General features: G+C 38.7%; 1 protein-coding gene across 2 annotated transcripts in view; it reads right to left on the minus strand.

The window, feature by feature from the left end:
- fstl5 (follistatin-like 5) overlaps nt 1-19,478 on the minus strand; it is a 1,124,912-nt gene that overhangs the window by 409,228 nt on the left and 696,206 nt on the right. For both annotated transcript variants that reach the window (XM_039750328.1, XM_039750329.1), the window contains exons 5-6: nt 8,913-9,109; nt 4,241-4,361 (exon numbers count right to left, since the gene is read on the minus strand). In XM_039750328.1, coding sequence (XP_039606262.1) covers nt 4,241-4,361; nt 8,913-9,109 — 318 coding nt within the window. The remainder of the gene's footprint in view (nt 1-4,240; nt 4,362-8,912; nt 9,110-19,478) is intronic.

The following is a 19,478-nucleotide window of genomic DNA, read 5'->3' on the forward strand; positions in this document are numbered from 1 at the left end:
TGGAGATGGTAAGAATCTACCGATTCTATCTGATTAAACTATTTTTTGCTTCTAGACTTTTGATTAAAAATGTTTAAATTTTGTCTGTTTCACCTTATGTCTAAGCCATGACAACATTACTACAGCCTTTAAACCTAGACTTTAACAGTTTTGAGCACTAAAGAACAGCCGGATGATTCACAGCAGCAGTGATGAAGTGCCTTGTATCTTATACTAGCCATCCACCGTGGCTTCACCTGTGCAATAGTGAAACAGGACAGTAAGGAGGGCTGTGCCCGACTCTCTACTCCTGACGTCACACGTCCCCCTCCCATCGGCCTGCAGCCTCTGTCTCAGATTAGTGTGAATATATCGCTCCTGCTAGCAAACTATGATTCTTAGTGCGATGAGAGAAGTCGCAAAATAAACCATAATGTTTAAGCAAATTATAGGAGAAAACCCAATCTAAATCCGTTAAGTAGTTCTCTCGTTTGCTAACTAAGCAGAGTTAAGGTTACGCCCCAAGGCTGATGCGCGAGTGAGAAGGGCCCTGCCCCCCACCCTGTGGCCCACTGCATGTCACTGAGATTCCCGCAAATAAATCGGTACCACAATCAAACTATGATACTTAGAGCGATGAGAGAAGTTGAAAAATCAACCATAACGTACAAGCAAATTATAGAAGAAAACCCAATCTAAATCCGTTAAGTTTTTCTCTAATATGCTAACTAAGCGGAGTTAAGATTATGCCCCGAGGCTGACACATGAGTGAGGAGGGATGCGCCCCCCTCCCCATCACCCACTGCGTCTCTCTCGGATTCCCATAAATAAATCGGTACCGCAATCAAAAAATGATACTTAGAGGGATGAGAGAAGTTGTAAAATCAAACGGAATATTCAAGCAAATTATAGAAAAAAAACAATTTTTTTTCTCGTGAAAAGACAGACAGACATTGGATTTTATATATATATATATATATATATATATATATATATATATATATAGATGTTGTGTGCTTTCAATCAACATAATAAATGTACAAGTCTAATTACAAATAGAGGAATTGAAGAGTCAGAGTTATAGTTAGTGGTACCACATATTGAGGAGTCGGACTCGGAGTTGGAATTGAAGGTTTTGTGTACTGACTTCACAGCCCTGCTGATATAAGTGCTCAGACCCTTTTCTGCGGCACTTGAAATTTGGCTCGGTTGTGTCTATTTTTGTTGATCATATTTGGAGTCCGTCTGTAGTCAATTCAATTGATTAAATATGATAAGAAAAGGCACAAACCTGTCTACAGAAGGGTCCAGAGTTGACAATATGTATCAGAGTGTGGTAAAGTGAGGTCCGCCGCTGATTTTTTAAAATCGCGGCTTAAGGAGGGGGAGTGGTAGCGTGACGGGAGTGGTTCCCTGGTGTGAAGCGGTGTGGGAATTTCCGCACTTATGTGCATGGATGGCTGCAGAATCACCTGTGTCCGTAATTGATGCCAGGAGCTGCTAATTGCCACACCTGTGCCACGTCCCCACATAAAAAGGAGATGCGTGACTGCAGAGTGGGGAGTTCAGAAAGAAAGAAACAAGGAGGGATGTTAAAGAGAGAAGAAGGCAGGAGGCGTTAAGAGCTGGTGCGGGAGCGAACAAGCAAGAGAGAGCAGGTTTTCTGGTGAAGGCAGACAGCTGGAAGATGAGCCCCTAAGGAGGAGTGTGTGGCTGACACTCGGTGCGGGGTAGTCAGAAATGGTTGCTCCAGCTGAGCAGTTTCGAGAAGCTGGAGTGACCAGCAGTGTTGATGACTTGCTGCAGAAGGCAGCGGGAGTCAAGGAGGCTTGGGAGGGAGAGCCCCAGTGTGAGCGCCCTGGTCGCAGGGGACCCAAGTCTCAGTCCGGCAAGGCAGCTGTACGTAATCAGGGGACGGAAGGCATCCAGACCAGAGGATGGTCAGTTGCACCTGCGGATAGGGCAACTCCCCTGCTGCAAGGCCCGTATGGGAGAAGCAGCGTAGCTGCCAGTTAAATGGAGAAAGCACCCGTTTTTTAAAAAGGGACTTCTTCTAGCCTGTTGATTTTTAACCTTGTTTTAATTGGTTGTATTTATTGGCTTTTAACCTCCACTTTTCACCTCGTTTTTTTTTGTCAACAGAGCAAATTCTAGAAATGACCTTTAATGAAAGCCTTCTACAGAGCACTCTGGACCTCATTATGGGCCGAAGGTTCATAATCCAAAATAACAATGACCCTAAGTGGCTCAGCCAGAAACCAGACTTAAACTCAGTCAAACATCTTTGGAGAGACCTGAAAATGGCTGTCCACCACAGTTTCCACCCAACTCGTCAGAACTCGATATGGAGTGCAGATAAGAATATTAGAAAATCTCCAAAATCCAATGGGTGAAACTTGTCGTGTCACACTCAAGAAGACACCCAAGCTTCAACTATGTCCTCAATAAAGGATGTGAATACTTGGGTTAATGTGATATTTCATTTTTTTTTTATCTATACATATAAAGGAGAGTTGAAATCCGACAGACTGTGTTTGTGTGTTTGTAGAGGGATTGAGAGTTAAGGCGGGTGGGGGAGTCATGTGATCATCTCCCCTCCCATTCACGTCATTTCATTCACTTCATTTCGCTCTGAGCTGAGCTCCGCAGCTGACGCGGTCTTACCGTTCTTTATCCTTAGTGTTTAGTCCTCTCTCCTTTACTGATTTACTGTTTACTAGATGCAGTACTTACTGAATAGTATTTTTTTCTTTAGTGTTTCTACTTAGTGTTTCTTAGTGTTTAGTAGACATGGTGTGCCGGTGTCCCTGGCGGTGTTGCGGTTTACTGTTACTTTCTACTTTGTTTTTGTACTTTAGTGTTTAGTAGACTTTTACTTTATCTCATTTACTGTTGTTTTTTACTGTTGTTCCCGGCGCTGTTGCCCTTTTTTACTTTATCTCATTTAGTGATTTGGTAGATTTTTACTTTATCTCATTTACTGTTGTTCCCGGTGGTGTTGCTGTTTTTCCCATTTCTATTTCTTATGTAGCATGTTCACGTATTAGTCATAGAGAAAATGTATATATTTTGGCTCCAGGACGACAAACCAAAAATGTTGTATAAAAACAAGCTCTATAAGTTGCATGTAGATACATAATTATTCCAACTACAGCGACTGCAGCGAAGCGCACGTGGTCTGCTAGTTTTGAATAAATCTGCAAAAATATCTAAACTCCTGTTTTCGCTTTGTCATCCTAGGGTAAAGAGTGTTGCTTGATGAGGGGTAAAAATTAATTGATTTTAATGCAGGACAGCAACGTAGCAAAATGTGAAAAAAATGAGGGAGTCAGATTACTTTCTGAAGACAGTGTATATTAAAAAGTAAGAATAGTAGAAGAAACTGGCATGATCAAGTAGTGGAAGAGTTATCTAAGTTAACGGAAGTTCCCAAAAGAACAAAAGACACTAAAGTTTGTAATAGTAATGGAAATACACAGCGGTTGTTGAGTTCATTTTGAGTGTACAGAAAAACAGCTCTAAGTGACAAGTGCCTCAAGTCAACCTTGGTGGCAACCTTGAAGCTGAGCAAACTAAAACTAAAAGCCTATGTGGGAAAGAAGTTAACTGGAGATGTGTGGTTTCCCCAGAGACCCCCACACAATTTCCAATACTTCACAAGAGTATTTGTAAACCGATAGCAAATACCATTAGTTTTTCATATAGTTGCCTCATCCAGTGTTCAGGAAACACCCATGAAATAAGCCACCTGTGCTCAAAAGGCGTTTTCACACCTAGCCCAATTGGAGTGTTTTTGTCAAACAATTTCCCCCATGGTCCGATAAGTTTAGCTAAATGTGAACACACCAATCGTACTCTAGTGCAGACCAAAAAAAACTCACCGAGACCCTTTGGAAATGTTGGTCTCAGTGTGGTGTAAAGTGAAGCCTGGAATGCATGACGTATGAATGTGACCAGACACAGGAGTGATGTAACTACAAGAAAATACCGTGCATTATTTCTAAAGGTAACCTCAAGAATAAATCCAGACATGCATACAAGTTCCCACAGCACAACCACTACAAGTTACTATTCGATCAGATCAATTCTAGCACCTGATTCAGACTCAGAGCCTCTATTTCTCTTTTACAAACAGTTCGCAAAGCAATTGACCACATTAAAAAAAAATAATTGTAACTTAGTATGTCAAACTGATCACAATAGCTTTCCAAACAACTGTGTATAGTCTGGCAAAAATAGGAGTTTCTGGGTACACACTTACCAAATGCTCTGTAGAATTCTTCTTTTGATAGATGTTTATCTCCATTATAGTCATCATATTTCAGCAGATCAAATAAAGTACAGTCAGAAAAATCATTGGCCAGTCCTTCTTGTTTTATTACCTAGGATAATGATGAAAACCATAATGAATAATGAATAATGGATGTTTTTGTCTCAATCTTGATTAATGTGCCTTTCATGATGTGCGTAATGTACAATATTCAGTACACATGAAGAAACATAACATTTCTAAAACCGATTAACCCTTTTCTTGGTTGGGGGAACAGGAAGTTATCCAAGCATCATCTGACATAAAGCAGAAATCAGTGATTTAGCATTTCTAACCATTAAACACTTGTCCTGTGTGTATGCTGTGTGCCACAGAAGGGCACCTGAATGAGACAGAATTTCAGCGTTGGCAATAGTGTGCAGTGCCCCTCAAGACGCAGGATAGCTTCAGGCCAAGCACTTTCCAAAAATACCTGACCCTCTCCTTTAAAACAGGTTGAGGCCAAGGAGGAATTCACAAGGTGCCAAAACCTCCTGGCTGCTAGAGAGCACCCAATCCAAGAATGTTTGGTAGCGGGCCATACTGTCCATCCTTTCAGAGGTGCCATCTAAGTAGTTGCTTTGGAGAACCACACTTTAAGAGAAACAGAAGGCTCAAGGGTGTAGCACATTGTACCTGCTGCAAATACCTGACTCCAGAAGTGGAATTTAAAGGGTCCTATGGCCAGAGGTCCACTGACTGTGAAGTTATTAATAGATTGGTGTAACCATCCAACTTAAGGGGTCTAGAGTCTGGAGAGAGTAATAAACAGAGACAGCTGGAGAGGGAGAGCGATGAAAAGTGTGAATGAAGATGAGTGCTTTAGTGTTACTGCAAAATTAGTTCTGTTGTCTATTTTTTCTTGACTTTACTGTTATGATTTTTATAATATTAATTTTGGATTTAAAAATGCATTTATCGTATTAACAGTTTTGCTTTGTTATCAATAGTGTTTTGTTTTGTGTGGGCTCGGGCATTTTGTGTGATACTAAGGAATTATAGCCCACTCAAGCTGAGTGACGTCAGGGGCGGAACAGTAGAAAGCTGCCACTGTACACTTCCTGTTATCCGAGTCTGCGGATAAACTTTTTAAAATCATTACCATGCAATTATACTGGTCTGTGCCAAAATCCTCGAAAGCAGACAAATTGGTGTACTTTATAGATTTTGGTGTGCTGGATCCATTTCTGAAACTGCAATTCCTCATACAAAATGTAAAGATTTATTATTATTACTGCAAGATATTTGATTTAATTAAAAAAGTTTTGTTGATTTTTTAAAAATAACTTAGGTTTGTTTGATGGCATAAGTATCTTAAGTAGAAAAATGGTAGTTTTTCTTGTTCTTAATGTTAGTTGAGGAGGAAACAACCCAGAATAGAGTATTTGCTCAATTTTTTTGCTCTCAAATCAGATTTTTTTTCCTCTCTTCTTATTCCCTCAAAATAGCCAGTAATTTATACTTAGGGTAGAAAGATGTCTATTTATTGTCCAGCAGAAAGAAATTAGTTGCTTAAACGGTTTCAACACAAAGCCATTGCCCAAATGGAGAGTGGAGTGAGTCTGTGTTAGCAGAATTCAGTTTATCATTACACCATAAAACACGTTCAGAAGGTCACAAGAAGAAGTAGCTACTATTTGTAAGTAATAATTATATTTCAAATTATTGTATGTGTAACCTTCATCTTTCTTTTACCGGGTTTGGATTCATCCCCATCAAATCTATAAAGAACAGAAAACATTTTTTTGCAGACCAGCAGTAGTAACGGTATATGACATTTTTCTGGAAAAATGACCTTCTGTTTCTTGTTTCTACTTTGAAATCAGGCTTGTCGTCAGGGCATTTTGATTTCCCAGCAATTGAACTTGTCTTTGAAATTAGACTACGTCTCTTCCCCTGATGTCTGCATTTAAAAAACTCCACTAGCTTTATCACTTAACAGAACAGGTGTAGTCCTGTGGTCAGTAAATAGGAGAACCAACCAGCCATGTAAGCAAGGGTTCAATGACCATTTACACAGGCTCAGAAAGGTTGTAGAATTGCTATTTTAGTAAATATTTAGTTCTCTCTGTGGTTATCCCTTACTTGACACGTTTATTGCTCATTTTTGGTGCAGTGATTGGCCACAAGGACTTCTTCCAAAAAACTGCTTATTGTCCAGAGCCCGAGCTTATCACATGACCTTTTGGTTTCTTCTAGGAAATGACTGTGTGACACTAGACCATAGCAAGGCCCACTCACTTTACACCAATTTACTCACATTACACTAATTTAGCATCACCAGGTATCCTATCAGCATGTCCTTTAGGTATGAAAGGAAAATTGTGTACTGGGGAAAATCCATATTAGCAATTAAACAACATGCAGACCCCACACAGCCAAATCCTTGGTGGTGTCCTGCAGCAGTGCTCACTAGTAAGACATTATGTTTGTTATGGTGATGCATTAATATCTCTACTGTCACACATGTGCGACTACGAGGGAGCTGAGTGGACCAAGTGGAGGTAATTACCCGCCAGGCCAAATCTGCCTGAATCATCATCACGTCTGGCGTCCAGACAGACGTCACCTCCGCTTCCAGTGGCCAGACTGAGGTCACCTCCGATTCTGCCGCCCAGACTGACGTCACTTCCGATTTCAGCCAAATGACAACACTTCCGCTTTTCGACTTATAAAGCAGCCATCTTTTCTTAGCCCCATCAGTTCAGTTTGAAACTCAATGAGAACACATCTCATCCTGTTTCTCTACCCTTTTGCAGCCAGGGATAATATACGGGTGGCTGCCCCAAACCTTTTTTGTGTGTTGAAACCGATTTTTTCAAACTGCTCATTTTGCAAGTTTTAAATTTCATTTCAGTTTCTCTGAGTTTTCTTATCTCTATATTTTAAACATAAGCCAGCCTAAACAACATGCATAATTTGATATTTTCAATACTTAACTATGCATAAAGCAAAAATAATCATTTTGATAACTTAAGATTTCTTCTCATTTTGGATGATAACATTTTGGTCTATACTGTGAAAAATCATTAAAAAGTTTGCCTTTAGGTGGTTGCAAAAGCTTAGAAAGAACAGATGCATTCACAGTCTTTTTGCTTTCTCTCTGTTTTTGGCAGTCAAATTCAATGTTAGCTTTAATTAGCACTTTTTAAAATTAAAAATAATAGTCTACTCTAAACATCTTAACTTGCAATTCTCAATTCTCTTCTCAGTTTTTCACCGATATAAGAAAACCTAATGTAGAAGTAAAAAACTGTGAGTTCCAAACAATTTTGACAATGTGGCAGACTCCTCTTATATCCATCTCAGAGTCTTTATATGACAAAAGAATTATTGTGATTGTCCGTTTGTATAACTGTTTCACAACTGTCATGATTTTTCAGTTTTCAGAAATGTTGATTTTTTAAAAAAATTGTTTAATTACACAGGACAATGAGGATTTTGCTTCCAGAACACTTTAGGATGTATCTAATGGATTATGGCCAGTTGATAACAAAAATCAATTTTTATTGCAATCACCTAGTTTTGTGACTTCCTCTTTTATAAAAAGCATACATATATTTAACCATGAACGTCTGTGGTGATCTAAAAGTAGTGGCACTGCTAGTAGGAATGCACCCAAGATACCCCAAGTCCTGTTGTTTCATTTGTAAATGAGACAGCCAGGCTAAAGAATCTCATTTCTGGCTGCTCTATAAGCAGGTTGTTCCATGGCCGACCATTTGTCGACATGACAAAGATAGTTTTGGCTCCTCTTCATATAAAACTTGAAATAATGGAAAACTTTGTGAAAGCAATGAACAGGGAAGGTGGAAGTTTTGATAGGTGAGACAGATGTTTCCAAAAATAACTGGTGCCAAGATTAAGAATGGCATTTTTCTGGGCCACAAATCAGACACATCCTCAATTCTGATATACCTTCTTAATCCCCGGGAGGAAACTGTCCTTTTGCATGACCTTTGAGCATACGCTCAGCCATTATACTGCATTCCTGAAGCAATTTTCAGGGTAAGGGCCTTGCACAAGAGCCCAATGGAGTAGGATCCCTTCTAGCAGTAATATTTATATGCTGATTAACCCAATTACCAGATGTCCAAAAATTACAAATACTTGCGCACTTCAGTATGGTCTCAGTTAAGTCTGAAACCTGCTTAATAACTGTGTTGGGCTCCCTTGGTATAAATGAAGGAATTTTCGAACCATGCAGATTCTCTGATTATTTAATAGAGAGAGAATCCCTGACAACAACATCTCAAAAAACCAGCAGCATATTTGTGAAAAAATGCACACTGGGTCTCCTGTATAAGTTTCCCCATATAACAGATATAGGTACATATAAAAATTTGAAAACAATTATTCACCACCTTGCGTTGACCCCCACCACCCCACTGAATATAAATATTTGCATCTGGCCTTCACAGTTTAATGAACTTCTCTAACTCCACTTGTTACCGAGTGTGATGGCCATAATGTCATAATGTATGGCAATAGACTCTGAAAATGAGCACTTCGATATACTGTATTATGACCAATTCGTTAATTTAAAGATCTGATCAATCACTTTATATATATATATATAATGTTGATAAGAGCAAAACTAGTGATTACTAAATAAAATTCCCACCTGTGACAATTCACTGCTGTCTACCAGCCCGCTGTTGTCTGAGTCAAAATATCTGAACATCTGATCTACCAGGAGTTTCTTCAAGGATGTCTTCTCTTCACTGTCTTCCTCTTCTCCTTCTTTAACATATTTTTGATTTTGCAGGTCCAGCATTCTAAATTTTAATTTATCATATTCAATTGTCTTACATTTGTCACCTGTAAAAAAAATGTAAAAAAGTTACTGTTGTAATTTATATAAAAAAATGCAAGTACAACATTGAACTTTAACATGAAGCAATGGTAAAGACTGGAAGCTTTTCATATTGGCATTAGCAACCTTTTGTTACATGAGCAACATGGAATACTCTTCACTGTTTCTGAAATGAAAGAAATGAGTAGAACTGAACTTAACAAAAAGAATTATTTTAAGATCACCTCCTACTGATTATTAAACGACTAGCTGTTTTGACGGATCTACGATAGTTGGAAATGTAAGTAAATAATGCAGACCTCAGGATTAACATTGGCTGTGCACCACCTATTGGAATGAATTTTGTAATGCATGTAATAATAAAATGCCTTGCATCTGTCATTCCAAAAAATGGTGCTTCACAAACATCTGTAGACAGTAAAATGCATTGTGTCTTTCATTCCAACAGATGGTGCTTTACAAATATTTACAGCAATAAAATGCATTGCATTTTTCATTCCAATGGATGACATTTCACAAACATTTGCAGTTATAAAATGCATAGTGTTTCACGTGCCAACAGGTGGTGTATCATGATCATTAGCACTGCCTTTGTGAATCCCATGCCAAATGGCATATAACAGAGACAAAGCAACCTGATGGACACACAGACACTTGGGATTAAATTAATGATGAAAATATATCTTGCAGTGGCAAACTAAACAGTACCAAAATTACTCAATAAGTAAAAATAGAAATAACTTCAAATATATCACCAAAACTGCTTTGTTGGGTTGGATCTCACTTAAAGAATATAGCTTGAAATCTGTTTAATTTACATGTACAATAACGGCTGTTTAAAAGAATTTTAACCCTTCAGAATAGAGTCTACCTAGAAGCTTCTAAGAGTCAATCACCTCCATGTACTGTACAAGATCTTAATAAATGTGTTATTTAGTCCTAAAATGCCTTACAAAGTGCTAATGATGCCTTTTAAAACAAAGCTACTTGGATCAGGAGACTCATGGATATGTCCTGGGTTCAAAACCTGTTCCTGGTCAGTGATCTGTGTGGGGTTTCCTTTGTGAATATTCCAGTTTTCCTTCACATTCCCTAAAATATGAGTGTTAGTTTAATTCTGTTGTGATGTTCTTCTCTTTCTTCTTCTTATATTATGTTTTAATTTTGATTGTTATCTACACTATGTAAAGTCCACATTAAAGTGTATCCGGAAAGTATTCATAGCACTTTTTCCACATTTTGTTACGTTACAGCCTTATTCCAAAATGGATTAAGTTAATTTTTTTCCTCAGAATTCTACACACAACACCCCATAATGACAACGTGAAAAAAGTTTACTTGAGGTTTTTCCAAATTTATTAAAAATAAAAAAAACTGAGAAATCACATGATAAGTATTCACAGCCTTTGCTCAATACTTTGTCGATGCACCTTTGGCAGCAATTACAGCCTCAAGTCTTTTTGAATATGATGCCACAAGCTTGGCACACCTATCCTTGGCCAGTTTCGCCCATTCCTCTTTGCAGCACCTCTCAAGCTCCATCAGGTTGGATGGGAAGCGTCGGTGCACAGCCATTTTAAGATCTCTCCAGAGATGTTCAATCGGATTCAAGTCTGGGCTCTGGCTGGGCAACTCAAGGACATTCACAGAGTTTTCTTGAAGCCACTCCTTTGATATCTTGGCTGTGTGTTTAGGGTCGTTGTCCTGCTGACAGATGAACCGTCGTCCCAGTCTGAGGTCAAGAGCGCTCTGGAGCAGGTTTTCATCCAGGATGTCTCTGTACATTGCTGCAGTCATCTTTCCCTTTATCCTGACTAGTCTCCCAGTTCCTGCCGCTGAAAAACATCCCCACAGCATGATGCTGCCACCACCATGCTTCACTGTAGGGATGGTATTGACCTGGTGATGAGCGGTGCCTGATTTCCTCCAAATGTGACGCCTGGCATTCACACCAAAAAGTTAAATCTTTGTCTCATCAGACCAGAGAATTTTGTTTCTCATGGTCTGAGAGTCCTTCAGGTGCCTTTTGGCAAACTCCAGATGGGCTGCCATGTGCCTTTTACTAAGGAGTGGCTTCCGTCTGGCCAATCTACCATACAGGCCTGATTGGTGGATTGCTGCAGAGATGGTTGTCCTTCTGGAAGGTTCTCCTCTCTCCACAGAGGACCTCTGGAGCTCTGACAGAGTGACCATTGGGTTCTTGGTCACCTTCCTGACTAAGGCCCTTCTGCCCCAATCGCTAGGTTTAGATGGCCGGCCATCCCTAGGAAGAGTCCTGGTGGTTTTGAACAACTTCCACTTATGGATGATGGAGGCCACTGTGCTCATTGGGACCTTCAAAGCAGCAGAAAGTTTTCTGTAACCTTCCCCAGATTTGTGCCTCGAGACAATCCTGTCTCGGAGGTCTACAGACAATTCCTTTGACTTCATGCTTAGTTTGTGCTCTGATATGAACTGTCAACTGTGGGACCTTATATAGACAGGTGTGTGCCTTTCCAAATCAGGTCCAATCAACTGAATTTACCACAGGTGGACAACAATTAAGCTGCAGAAACATCTCAAGGGTGATCAGGGGAAACAGGATGCACCTGAGCTCAATTTGGAGCTTCATGGCAAAGGCTGTGAATACTTATGTACATGTGCTTTCTCAATTTTTTTATTTTTAATAAATTTGCAAAAATCACAAGTAAACTTTTTTCACATTGTCATTATGGGGTGTTGTGTGTAGAATTCTCAATTTAATCCACTTTGGAATAAGGCTGTAACATAACAAAATGTGGAAAAAGTGATGCACTGTGAATACTTCTGGATGCACTGTATATAACACTAAAATGGACCCATGTAATTTATGCCAAAACAACATATACATTGAGATTGTTTTTCCACATAAGAAATAACAGATGTTGTCAAGAAGACACAAGTCTGATAAAATACAGTATAACTCCGCAGATGTAAAATTTTAGTGTAATGTAAGATACATCACCTCAAACACATAGCAATGTACTCTATTTGTACAAGATGTCATAGTGTCTGGAATGCATTTCTAGGCCAAAAAACCATGACAGTTTGTCACCATTTCAAATAATCAGGATAATATTTGCAAAACCACATGTCCCAAGACGTATATATGTTAGGCTAATTGGTGATTCCAAAATGGCCCTTGTAAGTGAAATATTTTCTGTAGGTATGGTAAAAGTGTTCAAACTGCCTGCCCGCTAAAGCAGGCCATCCTGACAGCATTTGTGTCAGTATATCAAGTTAGAGAAGAGATCATGTAACATTTTAAATTTACCTATAAGAAGTTCAAGCTATGAACCAGGGGCCTCATGCATAACGACATGCGTAGAATTCACACTATAACATGGCGTAAGCACAAAAGCAGAAATGTGCTTACGCACAAAAAAATCCAGATGCATAAATCTGTGCGTTCCCCACTTCCACGTCCTTCCGCTATATAAATCCCAGTCAGCGTGAAAAGTAACACACGTGCACGCGCCTGCTGTCCCGCCCCGTCTCCTCCCAGAATTACGCCTCTTTGAATATGCAAATCTATATAAATAGCCCTTCAGCTCAGCGTTCTGTGAAAAGGCAATGGCAAAAGCATGGGAGGGAAAAAGAAGTAGTTCAGCGAATACCGAGTGGAGGAAAGGAAAAACATACTATTTGTTGGTTTAAACAGTGGTATAAACAACAAAAGGAAGTTGATCGAGTGAAATACAGAGTCGGAGAAACTGGAAAGCTCAAGTTCACAAAGTCTTACAGTGCCTGAAATAAAAAAGAAGCTGTCAGATATCAAAGTCGCCGTGAAAAGGCGAGTTGTAGCCTACCGTCTGAGAGTCATATGAAAGCTTATTAAGGTACAGAGAAAAAAAAAAAAGGCACACAGTGGAGAAAAGGCACAAAATGTGAACTTTAATGTCGAAATTTCCACTTTAGTCACGTAGTTTATTTTGTCATTAAAGTAGAACATTATAAACTTCATCTTAAAATCGTTTAATTTACTAGTATCTCAAATCCCATCGTAACTAAAGTAGCACATTAAATACTTTGTTTTGTATTTGATCTTCTATGTCCTCTATGTGTGTGAATCACTACGTGCATCCGGGCTTTCTAATCCTCCGACAGGACACAGAATCCATTACATTTATAATATTACAGCTCTCTGAATAATTAGCATGCTGAGATGTATACTTGATATCATTTTCATGATGGTAGGAGTTAAAGCATGATATTAAACATAGGAACACAGAGGCGCAGTGATTGTGCGCGACCTGCGATGAAATAATTTATTGCAGCAGTACTGTCTCTTTCAAATGTACTAACACATAATTACTGTACTTACTTTTCTTTCTCCAAATACCCAATCGCCACACAATCAGCTCTGTAATAGATGTTAAGCCATCTGTAAGCTTAGAACGCTGATTCTTCAAAACGTTTAAGGAACATTGAAATATCTTCGTAGTACATGTTTAATTATTCTAACCTTCCAGTGTCACACCAGTCCCAGCAAGCATACAGCACAAGGCAGGAACAATCCGTGAACTAGCGCAGCAACACCGTGTCCTCACATGTTTAATTATTAACAATATAGATTATTTAAATGAAGTTAAAGTTTTATCTGTATAATATAATAAACATATTTTGCTGCATTTCATCTTAAAAATGATATTGTCATCATATGTAAATACGCGCTTTATAAAGTATTGCAGGTTGTGCAATATTATAACTGTAGTGCAAGTTTACAGTCAGGTGATTGTAATAATAAGTACAAACAGTTCTACAAGGAGCACTTGATGGACTGATTGAGTGCATTTATAGTTCTTGGGATGAACCTGTTTCTGAATCTAGTGGTCAGTACAGGAAAGATTTTGAAGTGTTTGCCGTGTGAGAGCAGTTCAAATAGGCAGCATGGCTGAGGCAGCATGTGCTTGATGCTGTATACCAATAATTCTCTTTCCGATCAGCTACTCTGAGGGTGCAGTGAGAGTAATGGTTGATCTGCTGTGGCAACCCCTAACAGGAGCAGCTGAAAGAAGAAGAAGAAGAAGGTGCAGTGAGAGTAATAACGCTAAAGCAGCAATGATATTTAGAATAGTTTGGCCATTCCGTGGACCATTATATTGTTACAGGTTAATTACAATCATATGGATTAAACTAATAAACAATATGCAGTTAATTTCAGTGTATTTATAAAGCCACATCAGGGATGTGGATCTAAAAAAGAAAGGGTAACCACACATGAACAGTAGCACTGCTTTGATGCTGGGTGCTGCCAGTCTGCAAAACCGAGCGCAGAACTTGCGTACGCCAGGGTATGAGTTACCGTGGAAATGTGCGTGGCTTTACGGCAAGTTTAGGTTTTATACAACGCGATTTGAACGTGGAAACAGGCTTACGCAACATTTTTGTGCATATGCACCGTTTATACAAGAGGCCCCAGATGTTTACCCAATACATTTAACATATTCACTGTTTTGGGAGTTTTGGACAAAATTAAGGATGTTACTAGGATATACCATTCATCTCTGTGCTGATTGATGCAAATATTCTTATATAAAATGCTACTGTGGCTGTTCATTTGTCTGTCCAGGGTTTTAAATCACCTGTAGCTCGCAAACCAAAACTATTAACCTGAAATTTGTTACACATATACTACTTGATGTCTACTATCCACATTCAGGGTGATGATTGACCTCCAAGGTTATTCCTCTTTTAATTTTAATTTTATTTTAGTATAGAACCAACTCTCGTCAGCTGCCAGCCGGGCGGCACATGCATATGGGCGCCGTTCTCATCATTACCACCTTCGCCGTCACTTCATATTTGAAATCATTCTTGAGGCACATTGATGACTTACTGTAAGTGCCAGCTTAAGTGAAAAATTAAATAAAACGTAATAAGTAATTGCAACACAAACACTGACTTAATCAGTTTTAATGTGAAAAGATGCCGACGCAAGAAGAGAAGATGCAGGCTGCTAGGGTGGAGAAAAGAAGAGCTGCTCTGGAACCTCTGAGCAAACGAGTATGAAAACAAAGAATACTGAAGTCAAGTGTATTCACTGCACATTACCATGCAGTGCGCTGTTACCGGTTAAAATATATTTAAATATGTTATGTAAATTAACCTAACTGATAAAGAAGGCTGTTCTGTTTGATTTCTTCTGTCTTGCCATGAGAACTCTGCTGTTCACATGGTTAGGCTCCACCAGTTGGGGTATAATAAAGGACATCCATCTTGAATTTCATTTGTAACCACTACTCATGACTATTCTTTATTCAGTGAAATTTTTCTTTAACTAACATGTGAATATATGTGTGAATGGGACCTCCAAAGGACTGTTGCCCTCTCCAGGAATGGTTCCTGCTTTCTGCCAGAACTAACTCTTGTCCCCCATAACCCTGAATTGGATTAAGGAGGCTGAAGAATGTTATTATGAAGAACAGTGAGACCCATTTTGACATGGATGATTTTTTTTTGTTTATGAGATTTTTATATTTCAAAAGCCTAACTGGATATGTTTTTATGTACAAGTCTGAATTTTATTTCTGTTTGAGAAAGACTTCAATTTTTATTAGTTTAATCCTTAACTGTATCTTCATTGCTATTTTAGAAGCCACTATGTGTGGATAATGGGTTGATAGGGGATCTTGCCTGGTTGTTAAGGACTTCCTTGTGTCATGATGGTGCGCTATAAATAAATTACACTGCAGCGCAGGACCCCCTTTGCCCAGATTTGATCAATGAACAAGTCTGGTTAGATTTCGACACTCTGGTTTTGCTCTATTGTTTTAATTCTGTTCTTGTCTTGGTGTTTTGGCTCTGATAAAATGATAGAATTCTGGTGAAAGACTCTGCAATTTTTGTTCGACTGCTATTATAGCTAAACCCTGTGGCTTGAAAAATAAGTCACAATCCTCATCCATTTGTGCTTTTGATTCTGCTTTCAGCGTTAGGGAAAGACCTCTTTTTGTTGTTTTTATTTTTTTTATTTTATCCATGAAAGAAATAGCATGTCTCCCAGATTAGCTGCTTTAAATGTCATAGCAGTTACTCTTAAATACTCATCACCAGAAGATTACCTGGGGTGGTCAAACAGGCAGTGGGCGTCTGCACTGCAGAACTGTCAGGTTCTCATAACTGGTAGAGTATAACAGTTCATGCTGTTACAGTGCATCTATTAATCACTTACAGTAATTTAACAAGACCTTGACAAAAGGCTTTTTTAAAATTTTACACAGCAATAAATGACTAATAGTCACACAAGAACATGACCTTAAAGGCTCTTTTCTAAAGTGTTGTCAAAAGAACTTATTATCAAGTGACACTTTTCTATATAATATTTGCACTTCTGTCATTCTCAACATAAACCTCATTCAGCACCTCTGGCTTTTCATTACCTGTTTTTTTATTTTTAATACTTTTACTATTTTAAAATACATACTTTTAATATAATGGATTCTCAATGAGGTCATATGGGATTTAAGGTCTACTGGTGAGATGTCTTGCTATGTGAGATGATGTCTCGGCTTTAGAAAGTGTAATTTTCCATTTTCTGCTTCAGCTAGAAATGCCAGCTGTGCCACAAAGTGAAATGTTTGTCATTAGCTTCTTGCTATTAGACAGTTGCTACAGCTCAGTTGTTTGTATAAAGGTTAGAACGTTAGTAATTCATAAAAATCATAATTGCAGTGTAATGATTCACATTTACTAATGGCGTCTATATTAAACTTGTGTCCTGGAATAATGAAGAGAAAATATATAATTGCAGATGTGTGACTTCAAGAGTTTAAATTGGAAGAAGGAACTGCTAAGACCAGTACTTGATTATGTGAGAGAGTACAGAAGTTAAAAATCAGAAAAGGAAATTACAAAAAAAGAACATCTTATTATGTTACAAGTCTACCTAACTTGTTCTAAATAGACAAGTATAAACCAAAGGGACCCTTTCATTTTTTACGTCCCCTCATAATGTCCTGTTTCTCTGGTTCGCTTTCATTCTGCTCTCAGGATACCCTGCTCAACTGCTCATTTCAGTCTTCGACTGGGCTCTACATGAAGATGTTGTTACATTTCCTTATTATTATCCTTATTTTACCGACAGAAATCTGCCAGGCTAATATGGTGGAGAATTTTTAAAAACTGCTAAAAATGGCTTTCTCATAGCTTTCTTTTTAGTGTAACCCTGACATTCTGTTTTTACATTGAATTATCATTTTTATCATGGCTCCACAATCCATACTAACCCCAACTTTCTCTGCTGTTCTTTTTCCAGTTTTCTGTGGTGGCAATCTGCGCCACCACCACCTGATCAGGGTACCACGCAGTCCCTACATTGATGGATTGAAGGCCAGAGGTCCACATGACTATCGTCGTCTAATTCTTCCATGTGAAGCCTGAAAACCATGAGGACTGATTGAGATCATTTGGTAGAATGCCTAGTGTGGGCTGGGTGGTCTTGTGGCCTCAGAACCCCTGCAGATTTTGTTTTTTTGCTCTAGCCCTCTGGAGTTTTTTATTTTTGTTTGTCTTTTCTGTCCTCCTGGCCATCAGACCTTACTTTATTCTTTGTTACTTAGAATTGCCTGATCTTATTTTTATATTTTTCTTGTTTCTTTCTTCATTTTGTAAATCACTCTGAGCTACATAATTAGTCTGAAAACATGCTATAGAAATAAATGTTGTTGTTATTGTTGTTATGAGGTCAAAGGATCATATGGGGTTGTAAGAGTGGGAGTTCTGTACAAAAACAAAAGCACACAAGCAAGACCCTTATTTTTTCCTGTATGTATGTATGTTCATACAATGAACAGCAGGTGATGGGATATAGAAGCAGGTGTCATAATGTTCTTTGCTTTAATTCTCTAAACAACATTCTGTTTCCAGTAAGCAATTATTTAATGTTACCTTGCTATGGATTTACAAAATGAGTAATTAGCCCTAATTTTACTTTAAAAGGCCAAGGATAACTGATCTTTATATATGTGCTGCAAACACTACGGCCTACAAATTTCCATGCTAGGCATATCTTCTATCAAAAATTGAAAATGGAAATTAAGGTTAGCCTCAAAACAGAGCTTTTACTAATACCCCTCTGCCTAATACTCACATTACATCAGTTTCTATGAAGTTGACTACATAATATCCAACATGAGATCTTTTGGCCACTTTTATAGGGATACACCAAACTGAGACACAGGAGCACACTCAGGAAGTAACTAGCCAAGATAAAAATATGAGACCCCAGTTAGGCACCATTCCACACTCCGTCTTTGGGATTTAGCAGACAATACAACACACCTCAGTCTGACGTCTTTTGACCAAATAAAGATATTTCATTTGTTCTACCAGTAGAGAACTGAGCAGATTTAGAATTATAACTGTACCAGGAGATGAAGCTCAAGTCTAAGGGTTGAAACCATTCATCCATTTATCCACCCATTTTCTAATGCTTATCTGGGTCCAGGTCACAAGTGAAGCAGTCTTAGCAAAGATGCCCAGATTCCCCTTTTCACTGCCACCTCCTCTAACTCCTGCAGGTGGATATCAAGGCATTCCCAGGCCAGCTGAGAGATATAATCTATACAGAATGTCTTTGACCTGCTCCAGCATCTCCTCCCACTTGGACATGCCCATTCACACTTCCTTATGGAGATGTCTAGGGGGCATCTTAATCAGATGCCCAAACCACTTCAACTGGCTCCTTTTGATGAGGAGTAGGAGAGGCTATGCTTTGAGAAACTCCCAAATGTTTGCGCTTCTCACCATATCTGTAGTGCTGATCCCAGACACCCTGTAAAGGAAGCTCATTTTAGCTGTTTGTATTCACGATGTACCGTATATACTTGCGTATAAGTCGGGTCTTGAAACTTGAAAAATTGATCATAAAATCAGACCACGACTTATACGCCCATTCAAAAATACACTGAATTTTTTTTTTATATCTTCTTGCTTCCTCCAATCTGCCACTAGTTTCTCAGATACATTGAATTTTGTTGCAGCAGCGTAGTTACCAATTTATTTCACCACTTCAATGAAATTAATTTAAAACCAGCTTCATATGTTCTTCTGATCGAATGTTCCATCGTAGATAAAGGATGCTCTTACGATAAAGGTGTATGAGGGTGTGAGATGCAAAAAACAGGGTGGAGTGGTGGCTCTGAGGCTAAGGATCTGTGCTGGTATCCAGAAAGTTGCCGGTTCGAATCCCCATCACTGCCAAAAGAGATCCTACTCTGCGGGTATGCGAAAACTAACAAATTCCTAATACAAGAAATTGATTAATGCGAAATAAAGAACAAACACACAAAACAGTGTAAATATTACATCGGAGTAGTTTGGGTATTACCATGTGGTCACGCAGGCACAATACAC

Source organism: Polypterus senegalus, chromosome 4 (assembly GCF_016835505.1).
Source record: "Polypterus senegalus isolate Bchr_013 chromosome 4, ASM1683550v1, whole genome shotgun sequence".
Taxonomy (NCBI): domain Eukaryota; kingdom Metazoa; phylum Chordata; class Cladistia; order Polypteriformes; family Polypteridae; genus Polypterus; species Polypterus senegalus.